The following is a 19,448-nucleotide window of genomic DNA, read 5'->3' on the forward strand; positions in this document are numbered from 1 at the left end:
AGTCTTCCAGTGTGGGTGTATATGTTTATCAATAAAGTTTGAAAGAAAAAAGCGGCAGCAGAATGACAGCTCGCTGTGATTGGCTGACAGCTGACCAATGGTGAGCTGACAGGAGGCGGTGTAGCGAGGAGTCGGAGGGAGCTGCTGCTGCAAAATGTTTGGAAAAGTTTTCATTTCGCTGTTTGTGCTCTCGGTTTTCCACCATGAGCTCACCGACGCTCAGAAGAAGAAAGAGGTAAGACACGGTCACCGACACACGGCTCAGGAGCAGCACACACACCGCAGGAAAGTTGAAAGTCTGTCTGTGAGCCGCGTCCGTCCCAGCAGCAGCAGCAGCTAGGCTAACGGCTAACTTAACGTTAACTGAGCGGAGAGCAGCTAGCGTCAGGCTGCGGATGTTAGAAAGTCAAACAAAGTGCAGTCAAACTACTGACAGCGGTCACAGTGTCCGGCACACAGCCTGGTGGTGACGCTGAGGAGCCCCAGGCTCTGCAGGGGAACGGGTCGGACTGTGAGCGGCACAGCTCGGTGTGGAGGAGTGGAGGAGTGAACCTGTTCACCGGTCAGGTGCTCTCGTTAGCTCGCGTCAACAACAGCAGAGGAAACAGCGTATGACTGACCTGAGATCAGCCCACACACCTCCACTCTACCTGCCGCTCTCTGTCACAGTCACTGACAGCAGGCAGGGCTCTGTCACCGACTACCTCCGCTACTCTTGTCAACATTTCCATGTTTCCCACATTCTGTGTCATAAACTGTAAACTGTTTTCTTGTCTGTAACAACATCTATTGCACATCTGTCCGTCCTGGGTGAGGGATCCCTCCTCTGTTGCTCACCCTGAGCTTTCTCCTGGTTTTCCCTGTTAAAAGGGTTTTCTATGGAGTTTTTCCTCAGTGGATGTGAGGGTCTAAGGACAGAGGATGTTGTTGTGATGCCATGTAAAGACCTTTGAGACAAGCTGTTTGTAAAAACGGGCTATACAAATTGCCTTGCCTTGCCTCCTGGCATCAGAGGACAGAGTTGCCTCATCAGAAATCTCTGTCATTACTTTAATATCCCTGCACGTGCCCTTCAAGTGAAGCATAAAGCAGTGTAACGTTACTAGATGAACTATGTATCTGTGATGGGCGTGGACCTGGCGTGGCCTGGAGGTCCACTAGTGGAACTGGAAAGGCTGGTGCAGTTCAGGGAAAAGCCAATAGGTGATTAATTATAAAGTACATCAGGACTTGTTGATGGTCCAGACAAGTTGTGACCCGGACATTCACCACGCTATGAAATAATCATCTAACATTAGGAGACAGTTGTTTTAGAGGCAAATGAATAAGAGGATTCAGCTGTGACTGGATGGAGAGAGTTCTGCTGCAGCAGAGGACGAGGATAGAAAGGAAGCATCACATAGAGGTTTATATCATGACTCTATAGTAATTAATATATAGTATGTGTTTGCAAAGAGGCAAAAATTAAGTAGGCCTACATATAACTTTCCATTAGAAGTTAAAGGTGATAGCTCCAACCTTCCGTTTTACTGGTTGCCAGTTACAGCAGTTACACATGACATCAACGTTCTAATGCTGTTGCCTGAGATCATTCCATGCCGACGTTGCCAACGTAACCAGATGTAAATATTTATATACTTTTTTTAATTATTATTCAGTAAAATTAATACTTTTATTCTGCACCCCTCTAGACATTCTGTGGATGCATTATTTTTGAAAAATTTATCCTTTTGATGAAAAAGTTGTAGCTAGCTATAAGGAGAAATTTGGAAAATTTCAAATTGGAAATGTGGGGTGAACAAACTGTATTGTATCCAAAACACAAAAATAAATGTTTAGTTCTGTCATAAGCTGACATCCATGCAACATACAACAGTTAAAAAACATGACATTTCAACAGATTTATTTGTGAGTAGAACTTTAAAATTCTTTCATTCTTGCATTGAACAATCAATCCCCCACCATGTAGGGGGTTGTGGCCTCAGCATCCCTGCAGTCAGCTGTGTGCTGCTGTGTGCTTGCATTAATTGGTTGTTTTAGCCAAGATTATGCTACAATATATTTTTTTCCCCCAACTCTAATGCAGACTCTGCTGTCGGAGAAGGTGACTCAGATGATGGAGTGGGCCTCCAAGCGCTCAGTCATCAGGATGAACGGAGACAAGTTCCGCCGCTTCGTCAAGGCTCCTCCCAGGAACTTCTCAGTGGTCATCATGTTCACGGCGCTGCAGCCACAGAGGCAGTGTGGCGTCTGCAGGTAAGAGGCTGGAGCTCCGGGAGCTGCTGCTGCTGCTGCTGCTGCTGCTGCTGCTGCTGCTGCTGCTTTTCCTACTGAATGTCCCTTTTCATTTCAGACAAGCAGACGAGGAGTTCCAGGTGCTGGCTAACTCCTGGCGCTATTCTTCTGCCTTCACCAACAAAGTCTTCTTTGCGTCTGTAGATTTTGATGAAGGCTCAGACGTCTTCCAGATGGTGAGACTGCTTCCTAAAAGTCTAAATACTGTTAATACATTATCCAAATGCAGGAAAAGCTGGTAGTGAAGTGAGCTGCTGTGGTGTTGGACTGAAAACCTGCTGAAGTTTCATCAGCTGCCTCTTTGGATCCACTCATCCTGTTCCTACACATCTGCCTCATACACATGTGTTGATAGATAGCCCCAAAAAAAGAACTAAGTGACAGAGAGGTAAATAAAGGTTTAACTCAGTGAACCAGACCAGAACCAGTATCAGGTGTTGAAAGATGAACCTGTGAGACCAGACTGGAAGAAGAAGCACCGACCCCAGTGTGATGCTCTCTCGGTGACTGACTCTGCGTTTGTGTTTCAGCTGAACATGAACTCTGCTCCGACCTTCCTCCACTTCCCGTCCAAAGGGAAACCCCGCAGGGCCGACACCTACGAGCTGCAGGTCCGAGGCTTTGCGGCCGAGCAGCTGGCCAGATGGGTGGCGGACAGGACGGACGTGCAGGTCAGCGTCAGCCTCGGCGTGGGCTCTGTTTTACAGTCTGTGTGTTGAGTGAACACTACGAGCACGGTGCTCTCTGTCTGGTCTGTGTTTCAGATCCGGGTCATCCGTCCCCCCAACTACGCAGGGCCTCTGCTGCTGGGCTTCCTCCTGGCTGTGATCGGAGGACTGGCCTACCTGCGGAGACACAACCTGGAGTTCCTCTTCAACAAGAATGTCTGGGCCTTCTCTGCACTGGTAACTGCAGCCAACACACACACACACACACATTCTTACATTCAGGATGTTTGGTTTGAAGCGAACTGCATGTCGGTGTTGTGTCAAATCCCGGTCCCCTGTCCAGCTGTTCCTCTCCTACTGTTTCCCATGGAGCTCTGTCCCCAGATGTAGAATGTGTTGTATAGAAGAGAAACACACATTTCAGGACCACTGACGTGTATCATCAGAACAGACGTGTCCTGTGATTCATATTTAATAGAGGAGGGACAATACCTGACAGTAACCATTTCAGTTATCAGTATGGTAGAGGCTAAAAACAGACTGTTTCCATGAAGACTGGGAAACACTGTTTTGTTTTACAAATGTAAAGAATTAATGTTATAAAACATGAGTAGCTCTCGGCCATTTTCGTTTTGTAACAGTAGCTCTCAGAGGAGAAAAGGTTGGAGGCCCCTGATCTAAGGCCTTGTTCAGACTGCAGCACAAGTCCCATTTTTTGGCAAATCTGATCAGGATCCAATCTCACTGACTGTAAAAAATTTTTTTGCCAATAACGGAATAAATTACAACATTATTGGCTGGTTATTACGGAAGCGCATTTCATTCACTGGATAAAAAAATGTAGACACCATATCTCGTAATTAGGAGATAAGAAAAAGGTGCCACATTAGCCACTGCTTCACTCAGAACCACTAACTGCAAGTCATCCACGAATGGCAAGAACCCAGATATTAGCGTTAATAACGTTATTAGCCACACAAGTTCTTAGGACAATTTAGAATTATGAGCTGACAAAGTCTGTGGACTAAAGTCTGTGTTGTAGCCAATTTTCCCGTGTGTGCGGCTTGTATGTTGTTGTTGTTGTTGTGACGTCACCTGCACAGCTGATCACACGGTGGACAGGGAAGCCACACAGTTTTGCAACCGTGTGTGTGTGCAAGAGAGTAAATATGCGTTTTATCAAATCACTGCGAGTTTTATTAAGTTAAGGAGCCTGGGCGAGCTAAACGTTTGATGTCATTCATTCATCCAGAAATGACAATGTTGGGGAAAAAAGCATGGAAAAGTCATGATTCTACTTATTTGGTATATAGGGCTGCACAGTTTAAATAAAAATGTATAATTGCAATTATTTTGACTGATTTTCAAAATATAATTTGATTTGTAAAATTAGAGGAGGATGTTAAGATGGAGAGGAGGAGAGGGATGAAAAGTGCTTTCTACCTGAACAATCCTAAGGACTTGAGATACCTGCGTAGTGTTGACATACTAATAGTGATACCATCCTCATTTTGAAGAAACATTAGTATCTCCCAGTGTCTCAAACCGAGAAGGAAGTAGCTATTGGCAGATTAACTGCGATGGCGCCATCATTGCCACTGTACGCTTCGTACCACTGAGAGCGGAAGACGTGTTTTTCTTTATCTCGTAATTACGAGAAAAGATCTCGTAAGATAAGGTGTCTACATTTTTTTTTATCCAGTGAATACAATGCGCTTCCGTAGGTTATTATGTTATTGGCGTAGTATTAAAAAAGAAAAAACTTCTGACATTGTAATAACATTGTAATTGATAATGTAATAATATATGTATCACTATATGCTATTTTTTCAGGGTAGAAGATGTCACAGTTGTGAAACAGTTAAAGTTGTGCATTGTGTTTAGTGATACATATATGATGATGTAATTTCAGTTTTTTTTTAATACTAGGCCAATAATGTGATAACTTGTTACATTATTGGCAAAAAAAAAAGTGAATATGTTGTTGGCTTTATCACATTTAAAATGGCCAAAGTTATTACATTATTGGCTGTTTTTTATGTTTTGGGTCGATTTACGCCCCTACATTTTCTGCTTGTGCTCCTATTAAAGATGAGTTAGTCTGAAGCCCTGAAGCGCCGAGCTGTGCCTCCTTCCATGCGATGTCTTCCGTCTCTCCGGAATGACGTTGTCCATCTTGTATCTCGCTGCGAGTGACACACAGGACGCTCCCAGATCCTGTTTGAGCAGCGACATTGTTCGCATTGAATCAGAATTAGAATCAGAATCGCATTTGAAACTACCTCCGTATGCGGTTTGAACCTGTTTCAGAAAAATCGGATCTCATGTGGTTTTTGGCTCAAATCAAACTAGACACAATCTGGATATGACAAAAAAATCAGATTTGGAGCGACAGTGTGAACAAGGCCCAAGTCTCACATACAGTGACTGAAATGATGTAATGAGGTCAACATCTGTAACACTGTAATACTATCAGTTCTTTTCTAAGTAAAACTCACAGACAGGTGGAGTAGAAATGAAAAAAGTGCACACTGATTTTTGCTCTCTGTGGCGTCCTCTCTGTGTTCTCGTGTGTGTGCGTGTGTTTTTTCAGTGCTTCGTCCTGATCATGACTTCAGGCCAGATGTGGAACCACATCAGAGGACCACCGTATGCACACAAGAACCCCAGCACAGGACAAGTGGTGAGTCAGAGCCTCCAGCCCACAGCACAGTGTGACTGACAATGTGAACAACTGACCTCAGATCTGATCTGCTGTCCTGCCGTCCACAGAGCTACATCCACGGCAGCAGCCAGGCCCAGTTCGTGGCTGAGACCCACATCGTGCTGCTCTTCAGTATCCTTCAGCTGATCACACACACACAACAACAACAACAACAACAAGACAAGCTGAGGAGAGGGGGGGTCAGAGCCCAGGAGAGGCTTTAACTGTCATGATGTCATGGATGTGTTTCCTGTCTGAACCTTGACCATCACTATCAGATGCTGCTGTTACCATGGGAATCGTGCTGCTGTGTGAGGCTGCTACCTCGGACATAGAAATAGGAAAGAGGAAGAGTATGTACACACACACACACACACACACCTACATAAAACAGAGGGTGTTCTGCACCATGCTAATGAGTCTCTACCTGAGAGTTTTTTTCAATCTGTTTGTGTCCCTATGTGTGTGAGAGGCACACTGGAGGTCATGTGGGTAGATTTAAAGGACATCATCGTCATGGAAACATTTTACTTATAGAGGGTATGCACGTGACGTCACGGTACTCGGAAGTCGCTGTGGAACGTCCACTGAGTGGCAAAAAGACGAGTGGCAGAGCCGCCAAAGTTTCAAAACGACGCAGTAACGAAGTGATTTCCTCCGAGCCCACACAAGTCTGACATGTCTAGCTTTACCAGCATGTACAGCAGCATGACCTAACAGAGCTGCTAGAAATCTTGAGGATACGTCTCACTCTGACCGAGTTACATTCAAGAACCTGTTCTCAATGACGGAAAGTAAATTCACTGGAGCGGTCATTTTTTTCGATGGATCAGCTGCGTTTACAGTTTCAGGTGTCGTAGTTCTGATGTTTAGACAGATAAATTAGTCCTCTAACACATCCTACAGTTTGACTGGTCAGAGTTTTTCAGAATAAAAGCAGCTCGTGTTTAAGCGTCGGGAGTCACTGTCAGGACGACAGTAACAGCTGTAATCTCCTCCCTCTGCACAATAACAGTGAGCCTGTCTGTCACTCCGGTGACACTGTGTTACAGGATTGTCAGTGACGTGTCCGTGGAGCAGACGGTTTTGGGGAGCTGGTTGTCGATTCCTTTTGACATCAATTTGTTTTGATATACGATATTTTATCCAGTTTACGAGTCCACCGCTATCCGCCAGCACGTTGAGGGAGGTTTGTTTTGCCACTCAGTCCGATTGAACAGGGCGTTGCCGAGGGCAACGTGACGTAAGCGCATACCCTCTATTGAGAAAAAGTCCTGTGTAACATGATGGAGCATGCACTTACCAACACACATTGGAGACCAGCCGGAACCTTCAGCAGATCTAACCCCAACTAGATTGGTCACTCAGCAAACCTGCACCTTATATCCAGGATGTTTCCTGCCTTTGGCGCCGCCTTGGCACACACACACGCTTTGTAGATGTAGAATGTGTTTTATAGAAGAAAAACACACATTTCAGGACCACTGACTTGTATCATCAGAACAGACGTGTCCCCATAGAGGAGGGACAATACCTGACAGTAACCATTTCAGTTATCAGTATGGTAGAGGCTAAAAACAGACTATTTCCATGAAGAGTGGGAAACACTGTTTTGTTTTACGAATGTAAAGAATTAATGTTATAAAACATGAGTAGCTCTCGGCCATTTTTGTTTTGTAACAGTAGCTCTCAGAGGAAAAAAGGTTGGAGACCCCTGATTTATTGACTACTCTCAGGATAGAAGGACCATTTCACCCAGTACAACAAAACAAGTTTTTGGACAGAATCACCAACTATAACTTTAAGCCCTGAAGAGAAATTCCTACAACTTGTTTCTTGCTGCTTTCTAGCTTTTCTTGAAATTCTGTTGACGCCCAAAGCGACACCAAATTTATATTATTCTTCAGCAGAACACTCTTCTTCCTCCTCCTAACTCGTCTTCACAGCCTGGAACACGAGGGTGCAGTTTATTATTGATAGAGAAATGAAGATGATTATGAACTGTGTGTGTGTGTGTGTGTGTGTGTGTGTGTGTGTGTGTGTGTGTGTGTGTGTGTGTGTGTGTGTGTGTGTGTGTGTGTGTGTGTGTGTGTGTGTGTGTGTGTGTGTGTGTGTGTGTGTGTGTGTGTGTGTGTGTGTGTCAGTCATGTGTGTAGCAGGTATTGGTCTGGTGATGCTGTTCTTCAGTTGCCTTCTGTCCATCTTCAGAGCCAAGTACCATGGATACCCATACAGGTCTGTCTCCTTCTAACCTGTTCCCATTGGTGGACACGGTGCCTGCTTTCCTATTGGCTGAGAGTCTCACCCTCTGTGTTCCAGCTTCCTGATAAGTTAGAGCCCACCACGTCGACAAGGAGGTCCTGTCATCGGGACGGGACGGGACGGTGTCCACGGCGACGGTGCCACACCACTGTCTGCTAAGCCATGATTCGTCTTCTGATCTTCATCGTCGAGTGTGTCCACACACTCACACTCCCAGACACACACACTGTGCCTCTACAACAGCAGGACTCGTCACTGATGTGCATCCTGGACTGTCTGCTGCCAAAACCACTTTTCTACACCACAACACAACACAACACAACTCCATCTGACTTTCATGACTCATCTGATGGGTAGTGATCAGGGACTGACTCAGTGAGTGAAGCTGTTGTTAGGACCACCTCTCTCTTTCTCTCAGTGTGTGTGTTTTAACAGAGTGACAACACTTAAAGACTGTTTGAGGGCTCAGGCTTGTACTTAGGAAGGACCAGGGAGTGTGTGAGTGTGTTTGTGTTTGTGTGTGTGTGTGTTGGGGGGGGTGCTGGTCACATGTGACTATAATAACCTTCACGGTCTCGTGATTTTTTCTTTTCTTTTCCTGACAACAGTCTCATGAACATGATGTTCAAACATCAGTGCAGCCTCACACACTCAGTTTCCTAGAAACCTGGACCGGTACTAATGGATGGACAGCATCACCCCTCCCTCCCTCCCTCCCCCCCACCCATCCATTCCTCCCTCCCCCCCACCCATCCATTCAGTCGTTTTCACTTTGCCAAATGAGAGTTTGTTGTCAGAGAATCATTTGTGTTTGTCTCTAATTAAGAAGAAAAGTCTTAACAAGACGAACTGTCTTTTATTTTCTGTTGTATAAAACATTGAAGTGCTTTAAACCTTTATGGAAGCCTCCATCAGGTGCCAGGACAAAATATTTGATCTGAGGTTATTTCTGATATTAAAGTGCCTTAACTGTCATTCAGTCTCATCCTCGTTCTTCCTCTTTCCTTCAGGACTGGGGGCAACCAGTCATGTGAAGTACCATCTATAAAATAAACACTGAAATAAATAAATGAAGTGATGTCTGTGTAAATATATAAGGGAAGCAATAAATAAATAATCATATAAATGGTTGGTAACACTTAACTTGACGCCTATCTCTATAACACATTATAACCATACTTATAATGAGTTATAATGCAGCTATAGCACTGTATAACTATAGTTATAAACACTCATAAATGATCCTAATGCTTTATAACAATAATCATAACACACTATAAAGCATTTTATCATGACTTATAAGGTCAAGTATTATAATATGTTATAATTGTTAGTAACTGGCTGACAATGCCCACATCGATAATGCATTATAAATATAGTTATAATGTGTTATAATTGGCTTATAAACGTGTATAACTATCATTATAAACACTCATTAATTATCATAAGACTTTATAACAATAAGCATAACACATCATAGAGCATTTAAATGGCTTATAAGGTCAAGTATTATAATAAAGTTATAAGTGTTAGTAACTGGCTGACATGCCCACATTTATAATGCATTATAAATATAGTTATGTGTTATAATTGTCTTATGAACGTGTATAACTATCATTATAAACACTCATAAATCACATAAGACTTTATAACAGTAAGCATAACACATTATAGAGCATTATAACTCTATTATAATACTAAGACCTTATAAGCCATTATAAAATGCTCTATGATGTCTTAGGCTTATTGTTATAAAGCCTTATGATAATTAATGAGTGTTTATAATGATAGTTATATACGTTTATAAGACAATTATAACACATTATTAACTATATTTATAATGCATTTTTGATATGGGCATTGTCAGTGAGTTAGTAACAATTATAACCTATTATAATACCTGATCTTATAAGTCATGATAAAATGCTTTATAGTGTGATCTTATGATTATTGTTGTAAAGCATTATGATCATTTATGAGTGTTTATAACTATAGTTATACAGTGTTATAACTGCATTATAACTCATTATAAGTATGGTTATAATGTGTTATAGAGATAGGCGTCAAGTAAAGTGTTGCTTTAGGTTCCTGATGTTCACACAGGGACCTCTGCTCCTTTTCCTTTAGTAAGACCACAGAAAGAGGATTAAATTAAAAAAAACAATAAACATAAACCTCCACTTGTAAAACAACACCAACATGTCAGTCCTTGTTCAAACTGCACATTTTACCCCCCTATTCCACTGGTCAAAAAAAACACCTGCATACTGTCACCTGACCACTGCTGTTAAACCCAGACTCCACAGCTACAAAATGAGCTTTAAAGGGGACATATTATGGAAATATATACTTAATAATTACTTTTTTGAAGGCTCTTTAACATATATTTAGGTGTTTGTTTTGTCTTCTAGCTCCTAAAATGTGAGAATTGACCAAAAAATCTGTCATTTTCAGGCTCCCTAGGTTTAAATCCACATGGTTTTATGAACTGTTCCCTCACTTGTCTTTCAATGATGTAACTAGTTTTTGAATCTGCATAACCCCACCCCTACCTGGTACCAGTAGAAGGGGCGGGGCAAGCAGTGGTTCATTAGCATTTAAAGGGACAGACACTGAAAGCAGCCGTTGTGAACAGAGCTGTTTAGAGAGGATGAAAATTCTTTGGCCGGCGCAAGACAGATTCATGTTTTCATTCATCAAGAATTAAAGTCAGAGGTTGGAAGACGATCACATACCGTCGTAGTTCCGACAATAAACGGAGATTCGGCGGCGTTATTCTCATGACTCGCCACGAAACCGAAAGTAAAGAAACGCTGGTTGGCTCGACCAGCATTTCCACCACCACTAATAATAACAAAATAACGATAGAGACAAAACGATATTTATCGAAAATGTGCCCATTAACAAGTGGTAGCGTAGATTCATCCACATTAATAAGAGACTTTTTTATTGTCGCAGAATTTTTCGTTCTGCCGATGGAGAAACTCCTCGTTGTCCCTTTAAAAAACACACACACACACACTGACTGAAGCATGTCACACTGACGCTTTGACACTTTCACAGGAGCTCTAAGTATCATTACAGGACAGCTAGCAGCTCACTGTGTGCGTCATGTGAAGTGCACGTGATGACACACTTGCAGCTGTGTGTAAGGTCTGAACAGACAGACACACCACTGGCAGTGAAAGGGACCAGCTGGCTTTTGTTAGGTTGGTTTAGAAAACCCAATGGAACAGGCTCATCAATGATGGATCCAAAGGTCTTGTCCCTTTGAGCTCCTCTTGGACTGATCTGGCTGTCCTACTGTGTTTTGGCAGTGTGTCTCATATGTACCATGGTTTCTCATTGTTTCTGGATGAACCATTAATATAAGCATGTGTATAAATTCCCTACAGGAGCCCATGTTGCCTTGTGGCTCAAATGTGTCGGTGTTATTCATGCCAAAGATAAAGGTTGGTTTGATCAGTCTTTATTATCCAGTGGGTGATAGAACAATGACACTACAGAGGGCCGCTGCACTGTGAATGACAAACATGAGAATCAGCTGTAGTGTCGTTAAACCAATCAGAATTCAGCAGACTGGTCATGTGGTGCTGCAGTGGGGATCAGGAGTGTGAAGAGTTCCGCCTGTGGGCTTATTAGAGTAGAAATGAAGACAGAGGTGTGTGTGTGTGTGTGTGTGTAACAGTTAGCCCATGTTGTGCCGGTTTCCATAACCCCTGCGGTGAGTGTCTTTCCAGTCGTCCCAGTTCCTGGCTTTCAGCAGAGCCTCCTCATCATCCTCTTCAACCTTCTTCTCCTTTTCCTCCTCGTCCCTGTCCTGTGCCTCGGTGTCGTCGTCCACGGCGACCCTCCTGGGGACGCCCTGGTCGGGCAGGGCTCCCTTTTTCCTGTGCTGTTCATACCAGTCGTCTACTGTCATGGTGGCAAGGCTGGGGTAGCCGGCCCCGAAGACCCGGGCCTGTGGAGCAGACAAACACACAGTCAGGCCTGTGTTAACACCAGGGATGTGCACGGTTACCCGAGTACCCGGGTACCCGAGTAGGCAATCTGCTATCCGGTTATTCATTTATTATCTGGTTAACCTAGGATTAAAAAAACGGCACGTTAGAGCAGCAGTCTAGTGTCGGATCAAACTACATCATCATGCCATGGTTCGGCTTTTTGTAGTGTTAAACAGTTTTGGATCAAGCAACGTGATTTTCTGCTGTGAAAAAGCGTTTTTGGATCGAGCCTCGGACTTTCAAACCTTTTACAATAATCTGTGGTGGTTCCCTCGGCGTAAACCGTCAGGAGGGAGACGACAGGTGTCAAGTCTGTTAGAAAATATGCTTTCAGTTTACAAACATTCTGAAACCTTCCCAGTTATTTCCTGAAACGATGCGAAGCAGAGAGGACCGGAGGCACCAACATGTAGTGTGGACTAATAAATAAGCACCGCTAATGATTTTTTTTAAAAGAAAAAAAAGTTTTCTCCTACATTATTTTGGAAATCATAATAATGTACACACATTATATATATATATATATATATATATATATATATATGTATAATGTGTGAGACTGTCCCTGCAGCTGCTGCCTGTTCATCACTATGGTGACGAGTTGGGAGTGCAGGTAAGACGATGGTTAATCATTCATTTGAAGGGAAACTAGTCAAGGCTGGTCGCTTCTCCACTGTTTTGTTAACCCTCCTCCTGGCCATGTGCATTTGTTTACAATGAAAAAATCAATACACAGAGTGGTGAGTAAAGTTATTTAGGTAATATACAGTATAAGCTACAATGTTACAACGTGTATAGCTGTGTAGGCTAAACTATCAGAAACAAAAGATTGCAGGTTATGGAAAGCGTTTGTGTTGCGGTGCCCCAGACTCATGGGTAGGAAGGGCAGGTCGGTTTAACAGCACAACACAATCCAACAACTCCACAACACTCTGGTGGACAAGTTGTGACCTGCACATTCCTACCCCTGGTTGAGAAACCCTGGTTTAGATTTATCAACTAGTTACTATATCTATTATATATTGCAGATTAAGGGTGACATGGTGCGACTATGGAACAGACTCATTAAAATGCCTGACAACAGACTTGTCAAACAAATTTTTTTGTGGAACATTTAAAAAAAACTGTCGTTGGACAAGGGAACTTATTAAAATATTTGATGAAGCAGATTTTCAATATATATATATATATATATATATATATATATATATATATATATATATATATATATATATATATATATATATAGAAATAAATTATCTTGTAATGTTAGACAAATTAAGATGATATTATTTGAAAATTATAAACAGCAGAAGAAATTCTGCACAAACCTAAATTAAGAGTGTTTTGTTTGATAAAGTCTGTTTACCAAGCAGAGCCTTATGTCACCCTTAACCTAACTAGAGCGCAGAGGTCTGTCTGTGCCCAGTTGAGATGTGGTATCTTGCCTCTGGTGGTTGAAACGGGACGTTTCCATTCAATCCCAGAAGAGAATAGAAAGTGTCACCTGTGTGACCTGAGAGAGGTAGAAAATGAAATGCATTTTTTGTTTTACTGTCCTTTTTACCATGACTGTAGACATAAGCTCTTTCTTAAAATGACCCTGGACTGTCCTGATTTCTTTTCTGTGTCCGATGACTGTAGTGAAAAAGTGTTTTATTTAGCTCAGTATGTGTTGATTGCTTACCAAAAGCACATGGGCGCGCTTTATGTTTGATTGTGGATTGTGCTTTCTGATGACTGTAGATCCTGGATCAGTGTATGTGGAGATGTTCTTTTGTTTATTGTTCTTTATTTCTTTTGGTGTGTCTTGTAAGCCCATGAGGGCTGGGCACCTCTTTGGTGTATGACACCATGAAAATAAAAAACTAACTAACTAACTAACATATCTATTAGGCTTTTTGCCTGTTGAGTCTGACCTGCATGGCGTCCTTGGTGAGGATGAAGGGCTTCATGGGCGGCCTGGCTGGCGCAGCCGGCTGTGTGCTGGCGCTGTGCTTCAGGACGTCCATCCTCTTGAGGATCTCCATCTCCTGGTCGATGCTCTCTATCTCCTCCAGACACACGCCCACCCACCGCCGGACGCTGAGGAGGTAGAAGTCTCTGCTGACCTCGTCGTCCGCCTGCCCGCCGTCCACCAGCCTCCGGACCTCCGCTAGCCGGGCCTCCAGCTCCTTCTTCTGACGGTATCGCTCGATCTTCGCTTGTCTCTGTGCTGCCATGGAAACCAGGTCTGTTGGGCAGGGCGCGGGCTGGAATGACAAGCACACGGCGGATTTCAGTTTCCCAGTGTACAGGTAGTTACCGCTTTATTTGGTACACATTCTATTGTGTTTGAATGTTTTTATCAGTAACTAAACAATAGGAACACAATCCCCAACCTCCAGCCTCCAGAAACCATCCAGCCAAATCAACATCCACATCAGAACCACCGACACATCCTGATCCAACAGTCAGCAGGTCAGCTGGTCTGTGCTGCTTCAGTGTTGCCTGCTTGTTGTGGTCAACCTCATTAGTGTTATTTTGAACAACAGCACTGCCATAGTCAGCATTTACATTTCTCTTAGCATCTCCAACTTAGCCTACTGTATATGTCTATATAACACTGTATTATACAAACCAGATGATCATGTTTTTAAAGGTCCAGTGTGCAAAATGCAAAACTGTGACATCTCATGTTCATATGATTGCAGCGCTCACTCCCCCCATATCAAAAATGTCTGGACACGCCCCTGTGACGGTGATGCTGACCATAGACCAGTGGCGTGCACAGGGGGGGGGGGTTCCTAAAGTGCCCTCTAGGAGCCAAAACGCGTGCTAAAGTGCCCTCTTCAGTGGCGAGGACGGGCTATATGTCCCCATTAAGCTGGCCAGCTCTCCCTGCCCCCCCTCACCAGAAGCTGTCTTCATCAACTCCTGTTAACATTTCCATGTTTCCCACATTCTGTGACATAAACTATAAACTGTTTTCTTGTCTGTAACAACATCTATGTCACGTCTGTCCGTCCTGGGTGAGGGATCCCTCCTCTGTTGCTCACCCTGAGCTTTCTCCTGGTTTTCCCTGTTGAAAGGGTTTTCTATGGAGTTTTTCCTCAGTGGATGTGAGGGTCTAAGGACAGAGGATGTTGTTGTGATGCCATGTAAAGCCCTTTGAGACAAACTGTTTGTAAAAACGGGCTATACAAATAAAATTGCCTTGCCTTTTTTTTCCCTTCTCGCCCCTGCCCTTCAAAAAGTCTGTGCACGCCACTGCCATAGACCTGACTACACTCAAACACCAGCTGACACCACCTGCCGCTGGCTGTGATGCTGAGTACCGGTCCAGCTAGCTCACCTTGGCCGCAGACAGTCCGTTCTCTACGGCTCCTTCTGGACTCGTGTCTCCCTCCGCTGACGCCGGCAGCTCAAACACCGTCACGTTGTATTCTTTACACCTCCGCAGGTAGTCCATGAAGTAGGCCCGAGCCGTCTGTACTATGTCCAGCCTCTTGTCCCTGCTGGTCTGCTTCATGGTCAGAGCTCCGAGCAGCGCGGGCAGCAGCAGGTACCTCAGGTCCGCCGTGGCCACCTCCTCCAGCTCCTCGTTGCGGCTGAACAGCTCGACCTGCGCCGCCATTCTGGACGCTTCTTCCAGCATCCCGATCCCGCGCTTCACCTTCACCTGGATGCTGGTGGCGCCCAGGGCCTCGTTGGTGCTGTCCACCTCTTCGAACGTCTTCCAGCCGCGGTCGAGCAGCTCGGATAATTTGGGAGGTCCAGAGTCTTCTGAGTTTGACGTCTGTCCAACAGCGCTACTGTTTTCACACTCCGCCATCTTGTCTTATTTCCGGGTTCCGTCTTCTTTGTCTTGTGTTTTTCTGCTGCGTAGTTCTTAAAGGAGGCGTACCGCCCACTGCAGGACACACGGGGAAACTACACTTGATGTAGTTGATAGCAGTGGTTCCCATATTTTTACCATTGTAAACTTTGGTGACCCCCCCCCACCCCCACCCCCGATGAAAAATAAAATAAAATAAGGAACATCATAACTTATTTTACATTAAAGCAGAAGTAAGCGATATATTTGTGTTAATATAAGTCTTAAATAGTTATATCTTCCAACAGCAATCACTTAGTGTTTGGACCGAAACACGGGTCTGTCAGTCACTCTGCTCTGCTCTGAGCCGAGGAGAAAACTTTTCTCGTATCCTACAGTTTTTATCCAATGAGGAGAGAGAACGGCATGTGTTATATCTATCGCTCTGGCAGGGCTGTGTGTGCAGCCAAGGGATGCGCGTGAATGTGGTGACGTAGGGACGAGGACTGTTATGGTGCGTTCAAGGCTGCCCGTAACTCGTGTTTTTCTGACCTGTGAAGTCGTACCAGTTCGATCTGGTACGAGTTCACGGGTCGGAAGTTACGAGTGGCCGTTATAGTGACTTTCACAGGTAAAACAGGTCGGAAAAACACGAGTGGGTTGCCTGGAACGCTACAAAATTGTAAGTTGTGACTTGAAGCTGTAACTTACGGTTTCAAAAGCCTGCCTGGAACGCAGCATTAGCCAAAACGACCGGATCGCTTACTTCTGCTTTAAATACTTTATTATATTTCAGTAATTTAATAAGAGGCGTTCACGTCGTACACGCTCTGTTCCTCGTGATATGATACTCATTTATTTAACATTTTAATTACATTAAAATTATTAAACCCCTTAAAATCAAGAGGGCTTTGCGACCCCCCCCCCCCCCCCCCCCCGGATCTTTGGCGCCCACGCCCCCGGGCCCCCCAGGTTGGGAACCACTGCTTTAGAGGATCAGGTCAAAATCGAGCTCATCACTGCTACAGGATAGGCTACTGACAAAGACTAAAGAGTTCACATGGAAGTGAGAAACAGTAAAGAGACAGAAAAACTAAAACAAAACATTATTTAACATTTATTGAAAGATTGATTGATATCTTTATTTCGATCATGTAAACGACAATGTAATGTAAATAAGATAAAATAATAATATAATAATAAGGAAATAAGTGAACAGCAAAAATGTATACACAAAAAAAATAACATCTCATAAGCAATGCAGTTTACATGAGCGAAAAGGAGTAGGAAGAAGTATAAATTTATCTAATCCTACCCCTATAACTGATATGTTCTAATTAAAATCATAGCACAAAGACATTTATTATTTCATTCCTCCATTACACTATGTACCATTTCCTGCCACATTTTAATCCAGATAGTAAGCAAGCAAACACCTTGTGTGAATTATTCAATGTACCTCTGGAGAATCATTTCTTTATGTCTCTTTTTAAAGCAGAAGTAAGCAATATTTTTGTGTTAATATAAGTCTTAAATAGTTGTATCTTCCGACAGCAATCACTTACATAGAGTGTTTGGACCGAAACACGGGTCTCTCAGTCCCTCTGCTCTGCTCTGAGCCGAGGAGAAAACTTTTCTCGTATCCTACAATTTGTATCCAATGAGGAGAGAGAACGGCATGAAGGGCTGTGTGTGCAGCCAAGGGATGCGCCTGAATGTGGTGACGTAGGGACGAGGACCAATAGATCCATGACGAGGGCGGGGGCTGCTAACTCCATCGGCTGACAAGACGTTATGGTGCGTTCAAGGCAACTCGTAACTCGTGTTTTTCCGACCTGTGAAGTCGTACCAGTTCGATCTGGTACGAGTTCATGGGTCGGAAGTTACGAGTGGCCGTTATAGTGACTTTCACAGGTAAAACAGGTTGGAGAAACACGAGTGGGTTGCCTGGAACGCTACAAAGTCTTAAGTCGTGACTTGAAGCTGTAATTTACGGTTTCAAAAGCCTGCCTGGAACGCAGCATTAGCCAAAACGACCGGGTCGCTTACATATTACAGCGTATTAATCCTTAAATAATTATGAACATAAGTCGCCATCTAAGTAATGTTTATAGGTGGTTTATAAACCAATTATTAATCATTTATTAAGTATTACAAACATCAGTTGCAACTTTACGATAACCATCTAAGTAATGTTTATAGATGGTTTAAAAACCAAATATTAACCATTTACAAAGTGCCACTGATACACATTTTAATCTTTATAGATGTTTTACAAACCCTAATAAATAGTCCATTAATAATTAATAAACATTATTAATCATAATTTAATTGCTTGTTAATTGTAGATTAATTATTAAAGGGATAGTTCACCCAAAATTGAAATTTCACTCATTATCTACTCACCCTCAAATAAACTACCTATTTGCCAATTATAAATGATGGTTAAACATTAATAAACTATCTATTTACCATTTATAATTGGTCTATATGCTGTTTATAAATGATGATTAAACATTATTAAACTATCTGTTTACTATTTATAAATGGTCTATTTTATTTACCATTTATAAACTATGGTTATTGTAAAGTGTTACCGAATAAAGCAGTATAAACCTGTATAAACCGGAGTAAAGTGGTCTAAACCGGCATAAACTGGTATAAACCGGAATAAACCAGTATAAACCGGAATAAACCTGTATAGACCGGAATAAGCCAGTATAAGGCGGAATAAACCGATCTAAACCGGTATATACCGGAATAAATCTGTATAAACCGGAATAAGCCAGTATAAACCGGAATCATCCGGGATAAACTGGTATAAACCAGTATAAACTGGAATAAAGCAGTATAAACCTGTATAAACCGGAATAAACTGGTAAAAACCGGTGTAAACCGGAAGCTCCCATTGTCTCGGTTTACTGCTCTGACCGGCGGAACAATTTCTCATGTCGGGGCTTCAATACAAGAGGGACATTACAGACGAGCACTATGGAGGTATTTGGATGTTTTTTGGTGTGTCTTTTTGGACGAAGAAAGTTGGCATCCATTGACAACCATTATGGACAAATACTGCTGCGCAGCACCCAGGCTCTGGAACAAGCTTCCTAGACACATAACATCTGCTGAAGATGTTGTGCAATTCAAGTCTTTGCTCAAGACCTACTTTTTCTCGCTGGCCTTCAGTGTGGGTTAATTTGGGAAACTCAGCTATGTATGGCAAGGCAAGGCAATTTTATTTGTATAGCCCGTTTTTACAAACAGTTTAGTCTCAAAGTGCTTTACATGGCATCATAACAACATCCTCTGTCCTTAGACCCTCACATCCACTGAGGAAAAACTCCATAGAAAACCCTTTTAACAGGGAAAAAATGCTGTGGAACTGTTTATTTGTGCATGCTTATGGATCTGGAGTCTGAATGTGTCTGATATTATTATGTGTCTGATATGACTTGTACAGCACTTTGGTCAACAATGGTTGTTTTTAAACGTGCTATATAAATACACTTGAACTGAACTTGAACTGAACTAAAGGGTTTCACAATCACAACCACGCCCACTCGGGAGACAGGAAATGCAGATCGTATCTCTTTATATGTCTATGGCATCATTGAGCTGTTTTTGTGTGTGTTTTGTTTTGTTTTTGTTTTGCTGTATTTTTGTATTTTTCAGAGTATCTTTGGTGCAGTCAGATCTTTCACTTATCCATCCTCACTCCC

General features: G+C 43.0%; 2 protein-coding genes across 2 annotated transcripts; one reads left to right on the forward strand and one right to left on the reverse strand.

Annotated features, from left to right (window-relative positions):
* The first annotated feature begins 102 nt into the window (after positions 1–102).
* LOC310992139 (dolichyl-diphosphooligosaccharide--protein glycosyltransferase subunit MAGT1-like) lies at positions 103–8,904 on the forward strand. The gene is made up of 10 exons (XM_083980149.1): positions 103–235; positions 2,087–2,256; positions 2,354–2,471; positions 2,826–2,966; positions 3,060–3,200; positions 5,557–5,646; positions 5,736–5,799; positions 5,946–6,020; positions 7,812–7,902; positions 7,987–8,904. The coding sequence occupies exons 1-10, from the start codon at positions 155–157 to the stop codon at positions 8,000–8,002; spliced, it is 987 nt and encodes a 328-aa protein (XP_083836275.1). The 5' UTR covers positions 103–154; the 3' UTR covers positions 8,003–8,904.
* A 2,487-nt stretch (positions 8,905–11,391) lies between these two features.
* On the reverse strand, positions 11,392–15,756 carry igbp1 (immunoglobulin (CD79A) binding protein 1). Its single transcript, XM_083980494.1, has 3 exons — positions 15,268–15,756; positions 13,853–14,185; positions 11,392–11,890 (listed from the first exon to the last, which is right to left on the reverse strand). Exons 1-3 carry the CDS (start codon positions 15,745–15,747, stop codon positions 11,618–11,620), a joined length of 1,086 nt encoding a protein of 361 aa, XP_083836620.1. The 5' UTR covers positions 15,748–15,756; the 3' UTR covers positions 11,392–11,617.
* Between the last annotated feature and the right edge of the window lie 3,692 nt (positions 15,757–19,448).

This window comes from Trachurus trachurus, assembly GCF_905171665.1.
Source record: "Trachurus trachurus genome assembly, chromosome: 10".
NCBI lineage: Eukaryota > Metazoa > Chordata > Actinopteri > Carangiformes > Carangidae > Trachurus > Trachurus trachurus.

Coding starts and splice junctions, on each gene's coding strand:
- igbp1 (XM_083980494.1), bottom strand. CDS start 15,747: ATGGCGGAGTGTGAAAACAGTAGCGCTGTTGGACAGACGTCAAACTCA. Junction 14,186..15,267: donor ACGGACTGTCTGCGGCCAAG/GTGAGCTAGCTG, acceptor TTGTCATTCCAG/CCCGCGCCCTGCCCAACAGA. Junction 11,891..13,852: donor TCACCAAGGACGCCATGCAG/GTCAGACTCAAC, acceptor TCTGCTCCACAG/GCCCGGGTCTTCGGGGCCGG.
- LOC310992139 (XM_083980149.1), top strand. CDS start 155: ATGTTTGGAAAAGTTTTCATTTCGCTGTTTGTGCTCTCGGTTTTCCAC. Junction 236..2,086: donor ACGCTCAGAAGAAGAAAGAG/GTAAGACACGGT, acceptor ACTCTAATGCAG/ACTCTGCTGTCGGAGAAGGT. Junction 2,257..2,353: donor AGGCAGTGTGGCGTCTGCAG/GTAAGAGGCTGG, acceptor TTTTCATTTCAG/ACAAGCAGACGAGGAGTTCC.